Source organism: Megalops cyprinoides, chromosome 1, assembly GCF_013368585.1.
Source record: "Megalops cyprinoides isolate fMegCyp1 chromosome 1, fMegCyp1.pri, whole genome shotgun sequence".
NCBI lineage: Eukaryota > Metazoa > Chordata > Actinopteri > Elopiformes > Megalopidae > Megalops > Megalops cyprinoides.
In genome coordinates, this window is record NC_050583.1 from 47,664,805 (window position 1) to 47,689,262 (window position 24,458).

Sequence of the window (24,458 nt, forward strand, 5' to 3'; positions counted from 1 at the left end):
GGGTGGGGGTGTGAGGAAATTAACCTACATGCTCAGATGACGGTCCCTGGGGTATCAGAGACATGAGCTAGTGCTTAGACCTGCTCCTTCCTGATCATTTCACACAGCTTTTTCGACCAATCAGATGAGAGCTTGAAAGGTCAGGAGTCCAGAACGTGACCCTATACACCTCGATACTCAACTTTCCGTCTCAGTCTCAAAGGTGTCCTGGATTCACAGGCTTGGCATAAAAAGGCATAACAACTATTTACGCATGCATTCAGAAATTCGTTCTATATTTTTTGGGGTTTCACTTTCTTAAAGTGCAATGTCAGGGCAGCAGTGTGTCATAGTGGTAAGGAACAGGGCTCCTAAATGGAAAGGTTGCTGGTTCAATTCAATGCTGGGGCGCTGCTGTAACCTTGGGCAAGGTACTTAAGTAAGTACTCAGTAAATATCCAGCTATATAAATAAACTGCAACCTATGTATAACCTTCATAAGAGCTGCTAGACGCCATTAATGTAATGTAATGTAATGTAAATGACCATCTCCAGCAACGGCGGGGAGGTCAGGCTGCGTCACAGGCAGACACAGAAGTGCGGCTGAGGACAGCAGACCTCAGTGGCTCGCGTTGGCTGAGGGGCACGCTCCGAACGTGCCGCTGAGGGCGCGAACGCGGGGCTGGCTATGTTTTCATGACGCAGCTCAAAGGTTAGGGCAGGAATCCAGCAGCTTTTCCCACAGCCACAGCGGAAACGTTGACAGATTAACGCTCTGAACAGCTTCCTTATGGGGAGGAAAAAAAATTGCAAGTGATGATTCTTAGTCCTTTCCTTATCGCAAGTTTTTGTTTTTCGCTCACAGGGAAAAATGAATCATGTTACTTAATGAATACATACAGTCAGTGACCACTTTACTAGGTACACCTCTCTAATACTGGGTAGGAATCCCCTTTGCCCCCAGAACAGCCTGAATTCTTTGTGGCATGGATTCAACAATTTTACATTCCTTAGAGATTCTGCTCCATGCTGACATGATAGCATCACGCAGTTGCTGCAGATTTGTCGGCTGCACACTCATTCTGTGAATGTCCCGTTCCAACACGTCCCAAAGGTGCTCTATTTGATAGAGTTCTGGTGACTGTGGAGTACACTGAACTCACTGTCATGTTCTTCGAACCAGTTTGAGATGACGCGTGATTTGTGGCATGGCGCGTTATCCTGCTGGAAGTAGCCATTAGAAGATGGGTAGACCATGGACATGAAGGGATGCACATGGTCAGCAACAATACTCAGGTAGGCTGTGGCATTTAAACGATGCTGAATTGGTATTAAGGCGCCTAATGTGTGCCAAGAAAATGTTCCCCACACCATTACACCACCACCTCCAGCCTGAACTGTTGACACAAGGCAGGATGGATCCATGGAGTCATGTTGTTTATGCCAAATTCTGACCCTACCATCTGCATGTCGCAGCAGAAATTGAGATTCATCAGACCAGGCGATGTTTTTCCAATCATCTACCTTCCAGTTTTGGTGAGCCTGTGCCTGCTGTAGCCTCAGTTTCCTGGGTCTGTGAATGCAGAAAATAAATGGACTCTCACTTAAAGTTTAACTACACGTCACAAGAAGTGTCAAAGGTCATCAACTGGTAGCCAGCACTCAGGAAAGCATCAGGTAGCTATGACTAACCATATGACGTGCATAGATACAGCTGGCTGACCAAGAAAGCTAAACGCATACAAACATAACAGCTGTTTCAGATTCATCTTATACTAAATTACAACTGAATCACTGAGATGAAAAGGTAAACTCAAAAACTAACAAATTCATTGGACCTGTCCTCTGCCACACCTGACCTGGTCAGAGGGTGGTGCACTTTCTGCCAGATCAGATGCCAACACAATCTCACCAAGCATATTTGTCTCTTTTCAAGTCAAAATATCTCTTTACACTTAATATAAAACACAGTCACCAAACAAGCAAAATTTCCTTGAGCTACAAGGACTTGTTTTTAGACGGTGCATCTTGAATATCTTGTTTGGTGAAACTGTCTTGAAAACATCTTACTTTGAGTGGTATATCAAATTAAGCAAGCCTTTTTGACAAGTCAGAAGGTTTTTAAACTGCATGACACAAAAACACTTCCTAATACCAGTTAAAAATGGATCAAAATTAGTTTTTTTCCACCTAATTTCCCTTTCCAGAAATCCCTTTCCCTTTCAAGAAATCTTAACAAGTGTATTTCCACTAGTTCCACTGGCAGATTTTTTCACTTATTACGAGCAAAAAACACCTTGTATTAATTATTTTATTTCTTATTTTTGAAGGGCTATTTTTTGCAGTGCATGATTACCCTCAGCCAATCACAGCCCTGGCCTGACCATGTATGTGACTACCCCGGGGTCAGGTGACAGGTTTCTCCTGCCTTACAATCATAAGCAAATCCACACAGACAGACAGACAGACAGGCAGACAGGCATACACACACACACACACACACACACACACACACACACACACACACACAAATCAACAATCAAGACAAAAACTGAGAAAGAAACAGAAAAGAAGGAGAGGGAGAAAGATCAACAGAGTGAGTTTCAGCAGCAGCAGGCTGAAGGGTGAAGATAAGACCGTTGTCCTGGATAGGGAATATCTGCAGATCGGGCCCTGATGGTTGATTGGTGAAAAAATGTCAACACCACGTTACGGATGTGGCTCAGGCATACATACAGAGAAAAGAGCATGACAGCAGAGGTGAAGGCAGAACTCGGCATGACCGTCCTGCCTTAAAAAAGCTAGAAGGTTCCACGTTCCACTCCCAACTCCTTCCACTAAGAAGCGGGGGCCTTTGTGACAGGCCAGGAACATCAGCCTTCAGATACACCCGCAAGCCTCTTACAAATCACAGCATGCTGGGAGAATGCAAACAAATGACCTCTTTTCAAAAGACCATTACATATAAACACACACACGACTGCGCACTCACCCGTGTGAACACTCATTCTGACAACGTTATGCTCACACATGCACACACACATTCACAAGAGCATGCATGCGATCAAACAGACTAGATCAAACATACACAGAAATCAGACCCCTATTGACATCACTTCCTGTGTTTTGCAGTTCTCACAGATCCATTTAGCCAAGATATATCCTCACTTATGGCCATCCAAGTATTGCTTTTTCCAGTTCAATCTTCATATTATAAGCAAAATGTCTCTATTTCTTATAATTGATGCAACTAGTGAATATAAACATTATCTTAGGACATTGTAGGCCGGATGGCTGTAAAACCAAACTATACACTCATTACCAAGTGAAGACTTAATTCACAAATTCTCAAATTGCATTTGAGAAAACCCACAGAAAACATAATGGCTCATTTCAATGGCTTAAAACTAGGGCGTGACTCCTATTGTTAAATTTGCACCACAGTAGGATTTTACCACCATTTGGTCAATATACTGGAATTGAGTTGATTTAAATACATAGGTCCTTACCAATAAATGAGAACATCACAGCCACCCCCCCCCCCCTCCCTCCCTCCCTGGGCTATGATGTCAGAAACCCAGGTGCCCTACCGATCACCCTGAACAGCACAGACAGAGCTGTGGGTGCAGTCAGACAGCAGATGACCCATCGACCGTGAGAGGCAAGCAAAGGCAGGTGCAGACTCAGGGAGCCCAGCCTGGCAATGGAGGCTGGCAGACACAGGAAGACCGGGCAACACACACAGCAGCGGAGCCTCCCACACCCTTTGAAGAGTCTCAAAGGACTTTTACAGTGAATAGCGGCGGAGGGGGGATGGAGGGGTGAGTCATGTACACCTAAACTGGACAATGACCGGCAGCCATTTTGCACCACAAAGCAGTCTGGCGACACACCAAGGTGCCAGCTCTCTCCGCCGACCAATCGCAGAAGGAGGTGATCGGAGCATTCTACCAAGAGGACTTCCTGTGTTTCAGAGTCCTTGGCTTCCTGTGCCAAGGAAGGGGGGGGGGGGGGGGTAGGAGTGGAGGGTTGGTGAGTCAGGGATGGACTCGGGGAAAAGCAAGGGATTTACAGGATGTGCTGGGGGTGGAGGGAGGGGGAGGGTGGGATGGGGTGGGCCAGGGAGAAAGGTTGGGGTTATTTCATCATCTTACTCCAATACCACCCCATAAAAACCACAGATACAGACACAGACACAGACACACACACAGACACACACACACCACATGAATATCAGGAGCATCTGGGCTGTCTGCGTAGATGTGTGTAACAGTTTTGGGATGCACGCTGGTTTACAGAGGCCAGCATACTGGGACTTGACACATTCTGTAATGGCACAGTGGCGGTAGGAAGACAACCAGAAAGAGGTCTGGAATGAGCTTTATCGAGAAGTGCTCTGCTACGACCTCTGACCATGCAACAACATCTGTACTTACTTTTGTTTATTGCTGATTAACAATCATGGAAGTTAACAACACAGGTCTGCATTTAGTTGAAGGCGTTCATAGACCAACGTCCATTTAAATTTTCTCAATAGTGACTCTACTAACCCAATTAGCCAAAACCCCAGGGGAAGAGCTTTATCCCCTCAAGGCTCCCTAATGTTCCTCCGCCTAAAGAATGGGTTACCTCATAATTACGGCAAGCACAGAGGGACCCACAGACAGCATGAGGCTCTTACAGAGCTACATCTTCACAGACCCAGAGCTTGTGCGTGGGGGGTGTCTCTGTGGTACCCTGGGTGAGACATCCCGGGTGCCCAATTAGCACCCACCCACAGGGAGAGCTGGAGAATGATCCTAAAAAGAGATTCTCCTCTGTTCACGTTCTCTTGCACCCTTCTTGTGACTCCTGTGGGCGAACAGCTGCCCTGCAGGAGCAACACAGGACACACAGGGGAAGGCAGGATAGTGGTGAGGAGCAGGGCTCGCAACTGAAAGGCTGCTGGTTCGACTCCCTGCTCGGCCACTGCTGTTGTCCCCCTGGGCAAGGCACTTAACCTAACTGCCTCAGTAAATATCCAGCTGTATAAATGGGTAACATGTAAAATCGCAACCTCTGTTAGTTTCTGTGGATGAGAGCATCTGCTAAATGACGACAATGTAACCGTGGAACTTAGAAAGGGAAAATCCAGCTCAAACCGTGACAGGCTGGCTCTATTTTTATTTTCATGAAGTTCACAGAAAGGTCTAACACTTAATCCTATAAACACAGTACAGTGAAAGCATAAAAGATACAAAACATACACACTGGGAGACAAGAAGGTACATGCCTGAGCAGGGCTGAGGTTAGCAGGCATGTCCCTCACCAGGCCAAAACAAACTGTGATTTTATTTGACATTTGCTGCACCGGTGCCTGGGATATCACCTCTCTCACTGACGGATTAAGGAAAAAGGAAGTTAGGTCAAAAAAAAAAAAAATAGAAACACTCCTTCTTGGAAGGAACATGGACAGAGGCCCAGTCCAGTAATTACCGTGATTTGCACCAAAATGGCACTTCTGTTTGTGTACACGTGTGAGTCATTGTGCAAACACAATAGAAAACCCTCTGAGGCCTTTGCTGATAATGCTGAGCCTCATTTCCAGCCCAACACTGACAATAGAGGCCCTAAATGTGATTAAGGCTTTGACCCCTCTGCGGAGGCCCTTGCAGCAGGGTGCTACAGGCCGCCGGCCAATCAGGCCAGCTTCGGTTCTCAAGGCTCTTGGAGCAGGCATGATGTCACTGCCCTCCTTCTATTCACAACCACAACAAAGGAGCAAATTCCACAGAATTTTAACGTTAAAAAACCGAAAGCTCCGTTCCACAGAATTTTTAAATTGTTTTCTCTTTATTTTTCAGGCATCTCGCAACCGTCAGAGAAACACCTCTTGAGTCCTAGCAGCAAAACAGGCGGCCGATGTCACGGACAGGCAAAAAAAGCAGACGGATAGACTTGTGGGTGGCCACACCTACCGGCCAGTCACTTTCTGATGCGCATAATTGCTTACTCATGCAAAATCAATTCCCCCTACCTACTACAACATCAGTAATGACTCAAAAAAAAAAATCACCCCCCCCCCCCTTCCAAGAACGCATACCACAGAATTTCACCACAGCCAGCAACTTTTAGAAGGCTTCATCAGAGTGATCAGAGTGGAGCTTTACAGCCCGCGCCATGTTCTTTCATCAGTGATTCCATGGCGATCTCACCCAGACAACACACCGGAGTTCTGTTGTCTTCGAAAACAAGGCTGCAGTCAGTAACCTCTAGGACACTAATTAAACAGGTACGAAACACCTGATTCAGTACAGCTAACACCAAGAACAACTCTTGAAAGGTTTTTCTTCAATTTCATGTCTTAAATATTGTCAGTAACTCTAGTCTACCCCTGCGTACACTTCCCCTGACAGAAAATTAATGTGAATGTCTTATTTATATTAAATTCTTTGTTACATTCATTGTAATTATTCAGTCCAGAGTCGGAGACAGAGCATATGAAATGCGTTGAGATGCGGGTCAGTCTTTCGGGTCAGTGTTGTATATTTAAGACATAGATGTCCGATACAGAGATGCCCTCCTGGTTTATCTGACTGACTGATTCATTTGTTTTTTTTTTTTTTTTGCATCAGTTCTGTTCAGATTTTGGGACCCTTCACTGATCCTTAAAAATGATAGCTCATCCTGCTAACCGAGGCCAGCCTTTTAGCTCATCCGCATATTATGAAGATCTGTGAATCCTCGCAGAAGCAATGCAGATCCACCTCAGCAGAACAGGACCACACAGATAAAAAAAAAAAAACGGTCAAACACGTCTTCCCTGTTTCTCCTTCAATCCTGTTCCTGAAGACCAACCAGGCATTGCACAATTCGCCAAAATGTTTTGATTTCTGCAAACCTCATTCTGAAAACTCCGTGTTCGGTCTTTCTCTCTAGCTGTCATGTAAACACAGTGGCACATACGTTATGCAGTTTATTAAGCTGTTATCATCTTCTAGGTCTATTCACATTGCCATGGCAACACACCTCTGACTGAGGCACGGATTGGCTCCTGAGTTACACAAACTGATGTTTATTGGCCGGCCCCACGGTGCGGCACACAACCTCCACCCTCCTGGTTTACAGTTGTTGCCTTGCAGGTGTCCGCACACCTCTGGAACCCAGGGATCAGGAGGACCGCGGGATCCGCGGGACTGAGCTGCATCCCCATCAGAGTGTAATTCAGGATTTCAAAAAAAACTTAACCTCTTAACCTGCACCTCCTATTCCTCCAGAGTTAATTGGTATAATTGGTCTTATCCCCATTGAAAGAAGTGTCTCTGTGTCACAGAGCGGCCAGCAGTGAAACCTTTCTTCAGCAAGCACAGTGCATAAATACAGTCTTTATGAATTTATGAGTAGCAATGTCAAACAAACTTCATACCAATCAGTACAAAACCTATGGCTTGGATTCATGCTTGATCTTAATCTTAATTTTGACTCGTACAGAAGGAAAGTATTATTTTGATTCTACTCAGAATCAGGGTTTGGTGGGTTCACAGATCACTGAAACTGATAAAAAGAATTACGTTCGCTTTGACAAAGGTTGACGACAAATGTTGACCGAATCCCAGCCTGTGATAAGGCTTGTATCATCGTATCACATGTCCTGTATGATTTTATTGCCATTTTTTTTTCTCTTTATCTGGACTCTTTCTCACACATGTGACACTTCAGATTTCTGTCTGTTATTACACTTTTGCTCCCAGATCACTTATTACATGCAATGTGTGGATCTCACCATGAGGGTCTTGTGAGCCACTTTGGAGGAGGAGGAAGAGGAGGTGGAAGGAGGAGGTGATAGAACACTGGGGAGAAACTCTCAGGGCCAATAAAGCGATTTAGAGCAAAGGTTACGCACACATGTCTGAGTCCGCCTGCCCTCCAGGAAGGCAGGGTGCCACCCCTGTCCCACTGCGCTGTGTGTGTGTGTACTGCATGCATTCCATATGCTCCTGAAACTGAACTCCCTCCCTCCGTTACCCCTGCGCCCATGGGCCAGCAGCATGCCCGTCAGATATCATCTCGGGGGGGGAGAGATTCTGCACCCTGCCAGACGCTAAATGGCTGACGGACAGAACTCTTCAATTCTCCTGATATTTGATAACGTGGGCAAAATGTTGAGAATGTTGAATAGGCTCCTGATGGCTCCTTCAAGAAAAAACTTAAAACTCATCTGTTCATGCTGTATCTGTAGCCTACCTTCCCCCCAATGTATGTCTTTCCATCCTATCGATTGTTATGTTTGTTATGTATTGTTACCCACACTAGCTTAGCATTTTAACTTTGTATCTTACTGACCTCTTGTAATACCTTACGATGTCTACACTTAGCAAAGTGATGCAATTATTTGAATGTCACTCTGTGTAAGAGCGTCTGCTAAATGATGTAATGTAATGTAATGTGTTCAGACCTGCATCTTTCTACTCTGTAGAGTTGAAAGCTGTCTACCTCACACACATACAGCCTCCCTAATGCACAATATCTGTATAAAATGGTCAAGACTATTGGACAATATTGCATGTGCATATGTAATATGTAAATATGCTAAAACAAAACCCCTAAACATGACATTGCTGAGAAAGAGACAGAGAGAAAGAGCAAGGGAGGATGACAGAGAGAGGGATATGTATGTGTGTGTGTGTGTGTGTGTGTGTGTGTGTGTGTGTGTGTGTGTGTGTGTGTAGAGTTTGATAATCGTTTGCAAAATTTATGTGAGGATTACTTTGGCAATACTGTATCTTTGTGGTCATACCAGTAAAGCTTGTGTGAATTGAACTTGATTGAATCGAGAGAGATAAAGGGAAAAAGAGAAGAAGGGAGAGAGGGAGAGAGAGACGAGGGAGAAAGGGAAAGAGAGAAAGGGGGGGGCAGAGAGAGAGAGAGAGAAAGAGAGGTGGAAAATGCTCAGCTGGTTTTGGATTCCCTAAACTGAGTAGCGGATGGGGACTCCCCTATGCTGCCAGCTTTGTGCGTGTACTGCAGCGGGAAGCAACTCCGCAGCCCTGACTCGCGCCGAAAGCGACCCCCGACCCACCGGCTTCCCCGCAGATGCGTCACGCTCCCGTGTAGCAAATCATGCATCACACAAAAAACATAAGCAAACTGTCAAACATGCCAAAAGAAACAAACAAAAAGGCCACAGAGGAAGCAGAGGGAATTAAACAAATCCCTATAGGGCCTTTTTTTCTGGGAAACAGGGCCTCCAAAGGCAAACAGCTTCAAACTGTGTCCTGAGGGCAGTGTGTCTGTTGGATATGGGTCTGTGCTGTTAGAATTGTTAGAATTGTAGTGTCTTGCGCCTCATAATGTATTGCTCTGGTAGTACCTGATGTTTCCTCTCACACCAGCAAAGCCAGTGGAGTGGAGCCAGTGGGGAAAAATCATATTTATATTTAGGAGAATGATACTTTTTCCAGGTATCTTTTGATTAAAAACCTTTGTTCTTTGCTCACTCTGTGAAACAATGGTGTTTTGGTGAGGATACATTGGTTTGGTCTGGGCTTCTGTCTGCTGGGTCCTGTGGGACCAGAAAATGCTCTGGGGGTTCAGGCACATGGTGCTAGCCCAAAGGAACAAAAGAGAATGAGCTCTGCTCGCGTAAAGAGCCCCACCCACCCTCAGTTAACCCCACCCAATCCCGCCCAGTCCTGTACCGTCTCACCTCACTCAGCCCCGCCCACCACCAATCATCCCTGTCCAATCCCACCAAACCCCACCCTACCCTGCACTGCCACACACAACCCCGAGCAATCCTATTCATCCCCGCCCAAATCACTCAGCCCCAACCAATCCCACCTGGCCCACCCACCTCCCCCAGCTCCACTCAGCCTCCCCGAGCTCCGCCCAGCCTCACCCGAGCCCACCCACACTGAGCCTGTCCTACCTGTAGATGACCCCGTTCTGGTGCAGGAACATGAGGGCAGACGTGACCTCAGCGGCATAGAAGCGGGATCGTGGCTCGTCGAACTTGCGGGAGCGCTGGATCTGGAACATGAGGTCGCCGCCATTCACGTACTCCATCACAAAGAAGAGGCGGTCCTTTCGGGGGAGAGACACAGTGATTGGTCAGGCGCAACGCTTCATACACCCTCCACACTCGAAGCTTACAGCGAGAAAGGTAACATTCACAGGAGATAAAGGTCTGTGGTTTCTCCAAGCGGATGGACCATACAGAGCGTGAAAAAATGACAAGCTGCTGGCATCCCAAACCAAATCAGAGCTGCTGCTCGATATGACTACATATTGCCCTGGCAACCATTCACCATTCTCCTGAATGAGCTGTGTGGTCCATTTTGACATTGTCTGTTTCTGTGAATGGGGAATGAGACGGCTCTCTCATCCATGTAGCTAAGAGAGAGGAAGGGAGAGAAGGAAAGAGGGAAGGAGGAAGACAGACACACACAGAGAGAAGGAGAGAGGAAGAGAGACAGAGAGAGCGGGTAAGAGAAAGAGGGAGACTGAGATGAGAGGTGTGTGTGATCACAACTTCGAGTTTGGTGCCGGGTTCAGATCATGGATCTGACCATTGAATACAACACACACAAGCACACACACACACACACTCTGTGGTAACGTACTGATCGAAGGGACAAAGGCCTTCAATGATCCTGAAGCATAAACTATTCCTGCACAAAGGAGGAGAATTCTCAACAGTCACATGACCAATCAAGGCTGCGGAGCTCCTCAAAGGAGCTCCTTATCTTTGACCACAGGAAAAAAAAATGTGTCCGTTTTACAGTAAAAGATTGCACCATCACAGAGATTTCAAAGCACATCTGGCTTTGGCCCAAAAACATAAAAAGCTCCAGCTAATATTACAAGGAAGAAGGACATACAGTAAAATGGTGTAACCTTACAGCATTGTGTAAGGTAGTGTTTCTCAATCCTATTCCTGGAGGCCCACTGTCCTGCACATCTTCTATCCTTGCTCCAAACACACCTGATTAGTGTGATCAACATGCTCTTGATTAAATCAGGTGTGCTCAGCTAATCAAAAGTGCCACTGATGAGTTCAGTCAGGTGGGTAGAGCAGGGAAAGATAGAAAACGTGCAGAGCAGGGGGGGCCCAGGAGCAGGATTGAGAAACACTGGTGTATGGGATGCTTCGCGGAGCTGACCCTCTCTGTGACTATCACTGCCAGAAAGTGAATAATATGAAGTACTGCAAATCTGTCCCGACACCAAAGACAGACTATGAGTGCAGCGGCGAGTGTGGGCTTCAAGCCTCCGAAAAGAAGTCTTTCCAAACGCCACACAATCGCGGTTACTATTTCTGAATAGGTAGGATTGGCTCTCTGGTCCAAATTGGTATGCAAGACTCCACTGGGGAACTCCCTCTGAATGGCTTGAGAGAGGACAACCTGATTGGTTTTGCCGCATTTTAATCACAGGGTCAGTGACATTTTCCAACCTTTTTCCTTTGATTTATTTATTTTGTTTTTATCCTGTTCTCGCGGCAGAGAGAGAATGCCTGCCTCCGCTTGCTACTCAGTTTATTATTGCATGAGTGAATTTAAACAGGATGCTTGAAGAGTTTGTTTAAACGTACCCAGAATTACAGTGGGAGACCCGCCCAGCTAAACAAGGAGAGACATTTCCTGCCTCTAATTAGAAATGTACGATAGCCCCCTGCTTGTCCCGTCCACAACATGGACGCACAGCCGGTGCTCTGATTGGACACCGCTGGAGGCCTTTTGAGAGACTGTCTGGGTCTGGGTGGAGCTCGGGTCTGGGTTAGACCCGTGTTAAACCCACTTCTTATGAAGCACATTCAGGTCACCACTAAAGATGTGGTTTTCATTTTGATAAGACAAATTAACACAGAGCACTTCAACTCACATGGCACAGAGAAAACAGCCACTGATCACAGGAAGGCCATTTTCCCACTTTCACTAAGGCAGAGGTCTCTCTGTGTGGCTACTTACACACAAAAAGCATAAAATGTTGACAGATGAGGGCAAAACCCTACTGAGCTGGCAAACCATGCCAACTGCCATGCCTGTTTGAGCTTGACAATAATTCAGTACTATGAATTGAAAAAAGGTACTCTTTGTCTTTTACTGTAAGCAAAGAGCATGAGGTCTGCAGTAATTGGCTGTGGTTGATGAGTCAGGAGAACCTGTCTGACAGCACAGAGCCCTGAGCGTTTGAGGAGGGTCACAGAGACTCGTTAAACCCTGGGACCGCCTGTGTCAGCTGACCTGGGTTTGTGGGTGACCTGAGGAATGGATGTTACTTTGGGGAAATGAGGTGTCGCTGTGCTGGAGTATGCGTAAGGCCCGGGCTGCTGGGAGGGGCTGGTCTCCCTCTCAGACCGGGCCCGAGAGGAGACGGGTACCGGGATGAAAAGGCTGTTTAATCTCAGGAATGGGTTACGCACGCACGCACGAACGCGTGCACACACACACACACACACACACGCACACACACACACACGCGCACACACACACACATAAGCACACATGCACATGCGTGCACACGCACACACACACACACACACACACACACAAAAGTGAAGGCTGGGACTGAACCTTTCCTTGGCCCGGCAGGCAGCGGAAAATTCCCACGTTCCCCAGCGGCAAGGTCAAGCAGACACAACACAGCAGAGAGGTGACCAGTACATGAGGGACCAGGGGGTCAGGGCTTGGAACCCAGCCCATTCAGGTGGGTGGGGTTACAATAACAAGGCTGGAAAATAGTCTATTCAGAGTAAGATCCGAGGGTCAGGGCCAGACCGTACTAAGGCACCTTATCTTTCAGTGACTGCCCGTCCTCTTGGTAGCACCACTAATGCACACAGACCACGTAGAGACCCATGGCCGTGATCGTTCACAATGAATTCACACAACAGCCTGTGTGAACCTCCCTACATTCATCTCCAAGATTAGCATTCATGTTTTACTGATTTGTTTATGGTATTTCTGTGTGTGTGTGTCTGCGTTTGTGTGTGTCTGCGTTTGTGTGTATGTGTGTTTGTGTGTATGTGTGTGTGTGTGTGTGTGTGTGTATTTTAAACGAATGCATTAAAACTGTGCTCAGAGCAGCAAACAGAGCCACTTCCTCTGAGGCTCTGCTGTGATGCGGCAGGTTATTCTGAGCGCGGTACGGTACGCTTCGATCCCGTAATCGCGCCGCGTTTCCCCTGGAGGGGAGCCAGCGGGGTTGGGTGGGTTCCGTTTCCTGATTGGCTTCTGCTCAGGGTTTTTTGCAATCTGTTTCTGGCACAGGTTGGGGTTGAATACAATGGAGTGATTAGCAGAGATCAGAACACAAAATAACACACGGGAAAGGAGTCCGGGGTGTCCGCAAACTCCCAGAGCCGACCGCTGAGAACGGCCACGGTGCAGGCCACGACCTCAGAGGGGGCGAGAGGGCAGTGTGCAGAGGAAACCCCAAAATTCACTGCATTTACCCTGTGCACCCTTTTCTGTGATGAGCTGCCATTAGCTAATAATCTTCCTTCACTGCATGCATGCTGCACAGTCCAGAGACTGGTCTGCACAGAACAGAGCACAGTTTCAGAATATTCCAGCTTTAGCGCAGAATGTTCAGGGCATTCCAAAGATCAAAAACCAACATGTGCAGGAGGGAAAGGGGCCTGGGGGGTGGGGGTTGGGGTGTGGAGGGTGGGGGAGGTGGCTGAAAGAATGGGGCATCTTCCTGACCTGAGAACCCTTCCTGAGCCCTCCCAAAACACTGTCACTGCCAGCACAAACACCTTCCATGCCAGGACGGCAGAGACCTGTAACAATAATGCATTCTCTGTGCTGCCCAGGACCAGGAAGAGGGGAGAATAAGGCCTGTTTTTAATCAGTCTCCTTCAGGGGTCATCCACAGCTTCCTCCTTCAGAGCTCCTGTTGAGCTGCTCCCCTCTCCTCCTACCCCTTCAGCCCCTGCGCACTTCTCCAGCCCTGCTGTACCTCTCTCACTCCCTACTAACCTGCTATACCACCCTTCTATCTACCCTTCAACACCATCAGAGGCTCCACCATGCCTTTCTGCCCTGCTATACCCCAACACCCCCTCCTACTGTACCCCACCATCTCCACATGCCTGCCATGACCTTGCTGTATAACCAACCCCCACAATCCAAATCCATTACATTACATAACATTGTCATTTAGCAGATGCCTTTATGCAGAGTGACTTACATAGGTGACAGTTTTTTACATGTTGGCCATTTACACAGCTGGGTATTTACTGAGACGATTGTGGGTTAAGTACTTGGCCCAAGGGTACAGCAGCAGTGCCTCAGCCAGGAATCGAACCAGCAACCTTTACCAGCCCTGCTCCTTACCATTATGCTACGGTGCTGCCCCGATCCGTGTGTTAAAAATCTAGCAATAGGATTCTCTTTCTTTAATCTCTTTCTTTGTTCTCTTTCTTTAATCTCTTTCTTTGCTCTCAAAAGTGGACTGTCTTTCTGTCCTCAGTCCTGAATCTATGTCAAGCTGTTTTTTTATTTTCTTCTCTCGCTGAGGAATGTCTGCGAGAAGCCATGACAGGCTCCAAAAGGCTTATGTAACATTATTTACATTTCTGTGCCGTAATTAGGTCGATAAGAGCATGCCAGCGATCACACAGCCGATTGGGAGGTTCAATCGGTTCAACACGCCCCACCCGGGATGACACATTGTGACATCACAGTGGATTCTGCTCCTTCCTGCCCCCCCCCCTGCACCTGACACAGGGGGGGAGGTGAACACCGAGCTTGTGACTTGAGTTTTTGTTGAGGGGGGAGGGGGGTTGCATCCAGCAGGATTTGAAACACACCTACAAGGGTGCTGCTGCTGTCTCTTCAGAACCACCGATTTCCATGGGAACAATGGGACGTTCCAGAGCACTTCACACAGAGCATTCTTCGGGAAACAATAGCGCGCCGCAGATACAGCTTCAAAAGGAAGAGCAATGACACCACAGCAACCGACACAAACAAAACTGCCGAGAGTGATGGCAGCAGGGAAGAGAGGTGTGCTTGACTGAACACGGCGAAAACCGGACTACCTCCCACACACACTCTTCAGGGGCCAAAAATAAGACATAAATTAAACTCATAAGAGAAAATCAATGGAAAAAAAGTGAAAAACGAGGAGAAAGAGTACTAATAAAGAGTAGTGGACACACTTCTTCATTGCCTGTCTCCAGTAGGACATAAAATGGCAGCAGTGTGGTGTATTGGTAAGGAGCAGGGCTCATAGCTAAAATATTGCTGGAGCACCACTGTTGTACCCTTAGGCAAGGTACCAGCTGTATAAATGTATAAATAGCTGTATAAATGGATAAAATTGTAAACTATAGAAGTTGCTCTGGGTAAAAATTCTGCTAAATTATGATAACATAATGTAATGTAAAGAAATGTAATGGTCCCTGTAATGGATGTTCTGTACTGTAACAGATCCTCTTATGGTTGTACTATACTGTAATGGACCGTGTAACTGAGGTACTGCCCTGTAATGGGTCGATTTCCTCTGGCAGCGTCCATGGATCTCAGCGTGCTTGACAGTGAAAGGGGTGTGGCTCACCTTAACCACCATGAGTGTGCGGCCCCCACCTGGGTGAAGCACGGCAACTGCTTTGTGCCAAAAGACCGCTCAGCTGAGTTGAGGAGGGAAGGGACTAGTCAGTCAATTAAAAAGGGGGATGACCAGATGATCCAACGGACAGGGCTGGTTTGGGAATTGAGCCAGGACAGTAACCTCCCCCTGCTCTTTCCAGTAAGTGTCAGGGGATGTGTAATGAGAACAGTGAGTCAGGAACTGGGCATACAGTATCCCTTCCGAAGGGACCCAAACTCCCCACACCTTTAATGCGGAATGCTCCCTACGGGGCTGAGTCGCTTTTCGAGCATGGACAGGTGACTGTGTGTGTGTCTGCGGGGGTGAGTACGGAGTCCTTGTTACCTCCCACAGGCAGGTGAGGGAACTGCCCCACAGAGACAAAGTGTAATGAATAATGAGTTCCACTAATTACTGCCACATAGAGGGACAACATGAACAAACCATACACATACACACACACACAGACACACACACACACACGTACACAAACACACACACACACACATATGCACACGCACACACATACGCACATCTACACATGAGTCCATGCACGCATACACACAGAGAGACACACAAGGAAAGGGACAGACAGATTGACGTACAGACAAACAGACAGTACACACTGTCATGTTCCTCATCCCTTTGGAGGCAAAGTCACAGCACACGGCTTATCCCTCTGAATCAGCGCGGTCTTTCTTTGTTTCAAGCGCGAGGTGATATCATTTTTTCATGTGAAAAGACGCCATTATGCTGAAGTCAAAGAACAACCTCCTTTAGAAGGTGAAAAAGCAACTGAAAGCAAAGCCTTTCCATAGACAGTGAGCCTCAGTGGAGTGGAGTGAAGCCCCTTCCCTGTGGACTGAGCTGCTGAGTGAACTTCCAGGGCAACCCAGCTTACAGCTTTTCACATGATTCTTTACTGCCACCTGCTGGCCAACGTCTGTACATTACCACAAGGCACATACTGGAAACTCTCTTGCAGGTTGCAGGTTCAAATTCCAGCTGTTCTACTTTTGATTTCCATAAATGAGCTGTGTGAAAAACTGACTGATACTCTTGATAAGTGCATCTGCTAGAGGACATACGGAAGCTTTGCACATTGATATTTCCCTTTAAGGACTCAGTGGTGCAACTGTTGGAGGGACAAATTCAAGGAACAGGCTGAATGCGTTTTTCAGAAGTACTTCTATCTCTGAAATCAGGGTGTGGCAGTGTGGGAGCAGGGCGTGGCATGGCAGGCCGTGGCGAGGGCAGGGCATGGTGGGGTATGGAGAGGGTGGGGGGGGCGGCACCTTGGTCTGGAAGCAGCAGAAGAGCTGTGTCAGGTAGGGGTGCCTCCTGGCCAGCGCCAGGATGCGCTTCTCCGTCAGGGTGCAGTCCACGTCGTCGTCCTGCAGGATCACGTCCTTCTTCAGCACCTTGACGGCGTACACCTCGTCCGTGCCCTTCAGCTCCGCCAGCATCACCTGCACGGGGAAGGAACGAGCCGAATCAGAATCACACTCACACTGTGCCGTCTGTGACATCACAATGCTCTCTGTGATGTCACTCTGCTCTGGCTGCGCATACCCCGCAGAGCTGCGCAGACAGGCCCTGCAGGAGCCTGTGGGTATGAATATTTTCAAGCCTACTGAAGGACGTACTCAGAGGCAATCAAAGGTCCTGTTCATCCCCAGAACCACCCTCCTCCCCCAATCACAATCAGAAGAGCAGAGCAAGGCTCACTGGACCATGCCATATATGCTAGTAGACCAATCAGATGTGCCAAAAGGACAGACAGACCAACCAGATTGGTGCCACCAGTAGAAGATGACCAATCAGAGCTGCCGGCAGTGCTTACTGCCCAATGACAAGCTCCTGGAAGTGCAAAGGGACCAAGTGCCTCACCTTGCCGAAGCTGCCCTTCCCCAGGACTTTTATGAAGATGAAGTCGGCCAGGCTCAGGCGCTTGGCATTGACGCTTTTGAGCTCCCCGTTCTCCCGCCCCTCGCTGATGGGACCCTCCGTGGGGGACGACAGGGCTGGCTTGTGCTCCTGACCGCGGTGGTCAAACGACAGAGTCTTACTGATGCTTTCGAGGCCTTTTAATTCTGCCAGTCACACAGAGAGAGGACATCACTGCACAGCCACAGGGATGGAGGGTGCGCAGAGTGTGTGTGTGTGTGTGTGTGTGTGTGTGTGTGTGTGTGTGTGTGTGTGTGTGTGTGTGCGCATGCGCGGAGTGTGTGTGGACTGTGTTTACAGTATGTGTATAATGGGAGTACACACCCTGATCACAGGGGGTGGTCGGGGCAGAGAAAGAGTGCTCCTCTTCATCTGGAGGGACAGCTTGCTGGGGGTCCTGTCCTGGATTCAGCTAAGAGGAGAGGAGACCTTCATCACCATCATCATTATCACCACCATCATCATCATCTTCAACATAATCATCATCATCATCAGCATGACCATCACATCACCAAAATTGTCATCATCTTCACAGCATCATCTTCAGAGCCCCATCTCAGGCCCCCGCCCATCCTCGGACTGAGCCCTGCCTCAGGCCCCGCCCCTCACAGGCAGAGCCCCGTCTCAGGCCCCAGCCCATCCTCAGACTGAGCCCTGCCTCAGGCCCCGCCCCTCACAGGCAGAGTCCCGTCTCAGGGCCCGCCCTTCTCTTTCCCCCCTTACTTTTTTCCGCCGCTGTGCGCTGTTGGAGATTTTGTCGGGCGTGACTCCCAGGTCTGACAGAACTTTGGCAATTCCCCGAGCGTCTACGCCACAGTTCGGGGCCACGTTGCTTTCGCAGCGTCTGTGAACGTTCATCTTACACACTGCAAAAGGAAGCGAGAGAAAACACGCCATCCCTCCATATATTAACATACAGCTCTCAAAAAGACTTAATTTTTAGTACAGTTTGACTGCTAGCATGATAGTTTGGAGTTATTTGGAGTTGGAGCCATTAATGATCTTGAATAAAAATTTTTGTAATCCTAAAAAGTCTGAAAAGTCACTCCTAAAAAGAGAAATATAGGTGTGTATATAGGAGAAATATAGGTGTGTAAAAAGAGAAATACAGGTGTGTACGTATTTTGCAAGTAAGTAGTGTATAAATCCTATGTGATTTCTTTTTGGTCATGCTGTTCTGATGAAGGTCAGCATGACTGCAACGTCAAAGTGCATAATTTCACACTATTGCAAGTGCACGGTGTGCTGAAGTGCTTCACTTCATTAATTAACAACCCTCCCCTCAGTCTACAATGAGGGACTACATTTCCCAGAGTGCCCCGGGAGGCAGCCCTGCTCACCTTTGCACTGCAGGCCTTGTCTGAGCAGGCCCCAGAGCAGGGAGCCGCAGTGGTCGCAGAAGGTGGGGACTTTGTAATTGTGAATGCTAAACTTGTGAGGCATGTTGACGCTGAAGCGCTGGGATCCAACCTGCAGGGGGTGACAGAGAGGCCTTCAGCTCTACCATCGGCCAGTGTTGTTAGCCAGGACTGACACTGTTTGTAATTCAACTTGAATGAATACACTTCTGTTCCCGCATGCTGGAAGTCACTCTGGATAAGAGTATCTGCTGAGTGAATGCAATGTAATTTGTGCCTAAAGCCCTGATGTCACCTCCTGCCTTTGCAAATATGTGAATAAAACAGATTACCTATCTGCATTACATTGCATCATTGCACTCTTATACAGAGCAACTTACATAGGTTACAATTTTTACATGTTACCCATTTATACAGCTGCATATTTACTGACACAATTCTGGATCAAGTACCTTGCCCCAAGGGTACAGCAGCAGTGCCCCAGTGGGGAATTGAACCAGGAACCTTTCAGTTACAACCCCTGCTCCTTACTACTGGGCTACACTGCTCTGCACTGTTTAAACATGACTTCATGTTTGTGTGCTACATTTATTGCAACTGTTACTGTGTTTTCCTTTTAAAATGTATACCATGTGTAACATAGATCTATTCTGTCTTAGTGTGTGAGTGCCTGTCTGTAGTTCCCTCTCTCCCCCTTTCTCCTGTGAAACACAGACAGATATCAATCAGAGGACATTATTAGCTACACTTAATACTTGTGTTTAGACTCAGAAAACAGACCCCATGTGTGTTAAAACTGCAGCCAGTCTATCTAACCCATCTGCATTCTGATTGGCTCACCTCCTCCGGCACATCCTCCTGCTTCTTCATCCCTGGGCACTTAGTGATGATGAGCTCGTGGCATCGCTTGTGCACCACACAGGTGCACACTGGGTAAGAGGAGAGAGAGAGAGAGGCGTCACGTCCCAGCCCACACCCATCGGCGGCAGGAACACCATCAAAGCACTTCACACATCTACTCAGCCAGCATCAGCTACACTCCAGCTACGAGCAGATACAAGTGCCCGCCGCGCTGAATGACCGCTTGTGAATCAATTAGTAAATCGTGCAGCTGTGAGAATTGTTTGTAAATTGGTTATTTATTTATACTTTAGGCATCCATAAGCTGCTGGGTTAATTTACTCAGACATGTGATATGTGTCAGGCACTGAGCGAGAGAGCTGTGATAGCTTTGGAGAGAAAATGGAGCACACTCAATAACAGACAGACAGGCAGACAGGAAAAAACACAGACACACAGGCAGGCAGGCAGACAGAGAGGCAGAACATACAGACAGACAGACAGGAATAAATGTAAACAGACAGAAGGGGAAAGAGGAAAACAGAGGAAAAATATACAGAGGAGGAAAGAGGAAAGAGGAAACATATACAGATAGACAGACAGACAGACAGCAGATAGCTCACCCTGACATTGGTATCCCTGTTTTCCGATCACCCCCCTGCCAAGAGAAAGGAGAGAGAGAGACAGACAGACAGACATGGTCAGACACTATGCATTTCAACTTGTGTGACTAAGTACAAAGCATTACAACCCCCCCCCCCCCCCAATATGCATCTTTTGAGAGAATCTAGACTTCTCTGTGATTTTGAGCTTTTAAGAGCCATGTGATGTATTTGTGATAGCTTCTTTAACTGAGCCAAGATCAGCTACACCGACCATTACCTAAACCCTTACAGGGAAAAGATCTAAGGACTGATTAAGGATAAGGATCAGGCTCAAGGTTTCCATTTACCTAAATGACAGGTTAAACTCTGCTGATTACCTGAACTTCCACATCCAGCCAGCAGAGTGTGCTAAAAGCTAGGACTACTCTGAAGCACGGTTGACAAGGAAAGAAGGGAGAGAAGACAGACTGCTGTGTTTGGAATCACACCGTTTTCTAGGCATGCAAATGCAAGCTTTGCATAGAGTACCTGTGCCTCAGAGTGTTCTGCTGACATAAACAAACCCTGGAAGCAGTCAGGAGAGGGAGGTCTGTTTTCAGAGGTGGGGGGGGGTGGCAAGGGAACAATGTTACAATTGTTCTGAGCTGGCAGTTAACAGAGGGGAATCCTCTCCACACACACACACACACACACACACACACACACACACACACAAGAAGAGAGCACCTGAGTCTAATATTTCCTGTTGGGAGAGGGTAAGAAAAGGGAGCATGAAGGGGTAGCAGATGGACCCCCTCACCCCCCAGCAGCACCTCCACCCAGAGCCCACGCATTCAAGGTGGGCCAGTGCCCCACCACATATCCCTAAGCCCACCCCTCCTGCCAAGGCCCACCTGGCACACTGCCTTCACCTGGCTCTACCTGAGAGCACACTCACCTGAGCTACATCTGACACCTGGTGACAACCGCCTATGTGACGTCACTGACAGCAGACTGAGGAGGAGGAGGGAGAGGAAGAGGGTGAGGAGGAAGAGGAAAGAAGAGGAAGATGAGGACAAAGAGGTAGAAGATAAAGAGGAAGAGGAGGAGGAAGATGAAGAGGAGGAGGAGGAGGAGGAGGGAGAGGGGTGCACTGTGAGTTTCTCGGTACTCACCAGATGAAGTCGCGGCAGTGGGAGCAGTAGGTGGGCTGCCGTAGGTAGGTGGCCATGAACTTGTGCCCATTGACCTGGTGGACCCGCCTCCGCACCGCCCCCTGCCGTTTCCGCGGCCTGTGGCGTTCCCGGAACACCCGCTCCTCATTCTCATTGGACACCGAGGCTTCTGTCACACAGAGGGAGACAACTGCATGTTGTTGGAGCAACAATAAGATTCTGGAACACTAAAACCTGACACTGAAGAAGATTCTGGAGTCCTTAAAAGACAGTCGTGCAGAACCTTATTACAGCCATGCTGCGTGGTAATTCTACCCACAATGCACTGTAAAGAAGGACCAAACAATTGTTCTTTCAGCAAGTCATCCTCCATTGAAAGGATTCATTAAGGTCATCTTCAGACTCATTGTAGCTGTTCTGCTTTTTCAAGCAACTTCTTAACCACAAAACTGCCATGTACCACCACTTGATGTGTTTACAGGTAGAGGCTTTCCTCCATGATTCTTGGCATCCTTATGTGATTAGAGGCCTATCAGTAGAACAAGCAGGTTTTGTGTCTCTCTGTTCACTGTAATGAAAAGCTCCAGCTGATAATAAGAACATCGTTATTACCTGAAAGGCCAGTTCTAGATGTTGCCATTCAAACCATCCAATCATGCACATAAGCTCTTGACAGACATCATAATACATGTGGCATCATATCAAATTCTAAATGCTGAACACAGCTCAGCCTTAATACACCCCAGGCATGTGGCAAACGCGTGCTCACATGTCAGCCACTAGATGGCGGTGTACCAGCAGCAGTGACCGCAGCCCGTTAATCGGATTACAGATCAGCGCAGGTGACCCCGTGACCCCCTTTGAGGCCTCCCTCCCCCCTCCCTTATCTCTCGATAGGAGTGGAGACAGGAGTAAGGAGCACTACCGTCAGTCAGGCTGCGTCTGGCCTGCTAAGGTGTGCGACACAGGCCGCTACCTGATACAAAGGGAAAGGAGGTTAGGAATGTAGGTCAGGATCTGCGTCTTGATGTGCTCTGTGTATGGGTCTGAGTGTGTGTGCGTGGAAAAAGATACCTGGCCACACGAAGAAGTCTGCTTCAAAGTCACGGAAGAAAACTAGTCACGTCATGAGAAAAGCTAGGAAACAATTTGGATAAGAGGTACTGTTGAATAGAACGCAATATTATAAATTAAATGTAACATAGTTCAGACTCTGTGTGATCTGTTTTTGAATCAAACCCATTAACATTAGATAGATATTTCTCACGCATGAACCTGTGTCACTAAATCACTCCAGTATTTCAAATACCTTAATAACAAAATCAGTGGGAAATGTTCCAGAGCCCACAGCACAGCAATTTAAGTCTGAACCACCGGATACACTGCTCTGCTTCTGAAGTATTAAATGGAGGCTGAGGATACTCGTTTTACACTGCAGAGCTGGAACCAGCCTGGCTCATTATACCTCCATTCCCAATGCAGAGCTGGAACCAGGCTGGCTCATTATACCTCCATTCCCAATGCAGAGCTGGAACCAGGCTGGCCCATTATACCTCCATTCCCAATGCAGAGCTGGAACCAGGCTGGCCCATTATACCTCCATTCCCAATGCAGAGCTGGAACCAGGCTGGCCCATTATACCTCCATTCCCAATGCAGAGCTGGAACCAGGCTGGCCCATTATACCTCCATTCCCAATGCAGAGCTGGAACCAGGCTGGCCCATTATACCTCCATTCCCACTGTAGAGCTGGAACCAGGCTGGCTACTTTTTATATAGCCACACTATACTCTTTTCCAATGGAACCAGGCTGGCTGATTATGCCGCTTTTTCCAGACTAAACATGCGCATAATAACTGGGCCTTGAGAAATGCCCAACCGATTCATTAACAGTAGAGAAGAGTGGTATTTATCCCCCTCTCTCTCCCACAGCCTGTGAACATGGGATCCTGCCTCAGTGAAAGTAAATCCTACTCTGTCTCCCTGAGTCACTCATGACCCACAGCAGTGCCCCCTGGGGGCCTGGAGGAGTGATTACCGGTGAGTATTCCACTGGGGGCAGAGACATTTCACTGTGTCTGCTCTCAGTGGAATCACAGCGAGTGAGGCAGAGACAGTCTGTGTGTGTGCGCGCGCATGCAACAGAGAAACAGGTTGAGTGAAATAAACAGGGTGGGAGAAATAGAGAGTGTGTTTTTGCATGTTTGTGCATGCAAACATGTACTTTGCATGTTTGTGCGTGTACGTGTGATTGTGTCTGAGACAGTGAGTAACCACCAATAATGTATTAATTTACAACCAATTTAATCACTGGCTCACTGGTTCCGATTTATAGCCATTACTTATTGTTATTTGATCTGTGTGTGTGTGTGTGTATATGTATATATATATATATATATATATATATATATATGAGAGAGAGAGAGAGTGAGTCATAGTGTGTGCGCGCGTGTGTGTGTTTGTGTGTCGGAGAGGGTGATGTGGATTACAGCAGCCCCTGACAGCCACGTCAGGGTCCTGACTCCGTGGCGCACAGGCTCCCGCAGAGAGAGCAGGCCTCACACCCCACGCTCCGCTCACAGGCACCTGCTCGCATCCACCGATCTCCACGTCATCCAGACGGACTCATAATGGGATAATAACCCACACTGGTGCGTTTGTAAAACAGTAACTGCGCTGAAGCCTGCGAATGATCACAGATTCCTATGTATTTTGCTTCGCATTTCTAGGGGACCCCCATCAGTGTGGGGGTTGGGGTGGAGGTTATACTGATACGCATTTGTCCATTTGACATGATTCACTTTTTCACTTAAAGATGATTCACTTTTGCAGAAACCCACAGACACTGTGATGTAGCCAGCAGGGGCTAAAAGGGCCATCGCTTATATAATGTATATAAATATTAAATTATATGTAATACATCCCCAAACAAGCAGCACACACACACACACATACTCACAGCTTTCTGTTTTACAGGGATCAACACAAGTTGCACAG

At 47.7% G+C, this 24,458-nt stretch overlaps 1 protein-coding gene across 1 annotated transcript in view; it reads right to left on the reverse strand.

Annotated features, from left to right (window-relative positions):
• LOC118779869 (protein kinase C epsilon type-like) overlaps positions 1 to 24,458 on the reverse strand; it is a 57,229-nt gene that overhangs the window by 7,053 nt on the left and 25,718 nt on the right. Inside the window, exons 3-11 of the mRNA XM_036532182.1 lie at positions 21,463 to 21,631; positions 20,327 to 20,361; positions 19,704 to 19,792; positions 18,846 to 18,975; positions 18,229 to 18,371; positions 17,830 to 17,917; positions 17,449 to 17,651; positions 16,854 to 17,027; positions 9,887 to 10,041 (exon numbers count right to left, since the gene is read on the reverse strand). Coding sequence (XP_036388075.1) covers positions 9,887 to 10,041; positions 16,854 to 17,027; positions 17,449 to 17,651; positions 17,830 to 17,917; positions 18,229 to 18,371; positions 18,846 to 18,975; positions 19,704 to 19,792; positions 20,327 to 20,361; positions 21,463 to 21,631 — 1,186 coding nt within the window. The remainder of the gene's footprint in view (positions 1 to 9,886; positions 10,042 to 16,853; positions 17,028 to 17,448; positions 17,652 to 17,829; positions 17,918 to 18,228; positions 18,372 to 18,845; positions 18,976 to 19,703; positions 19,793 to 20,326; positions 20,362 to 21,462; positions 21,632 to 24,458) is intronic.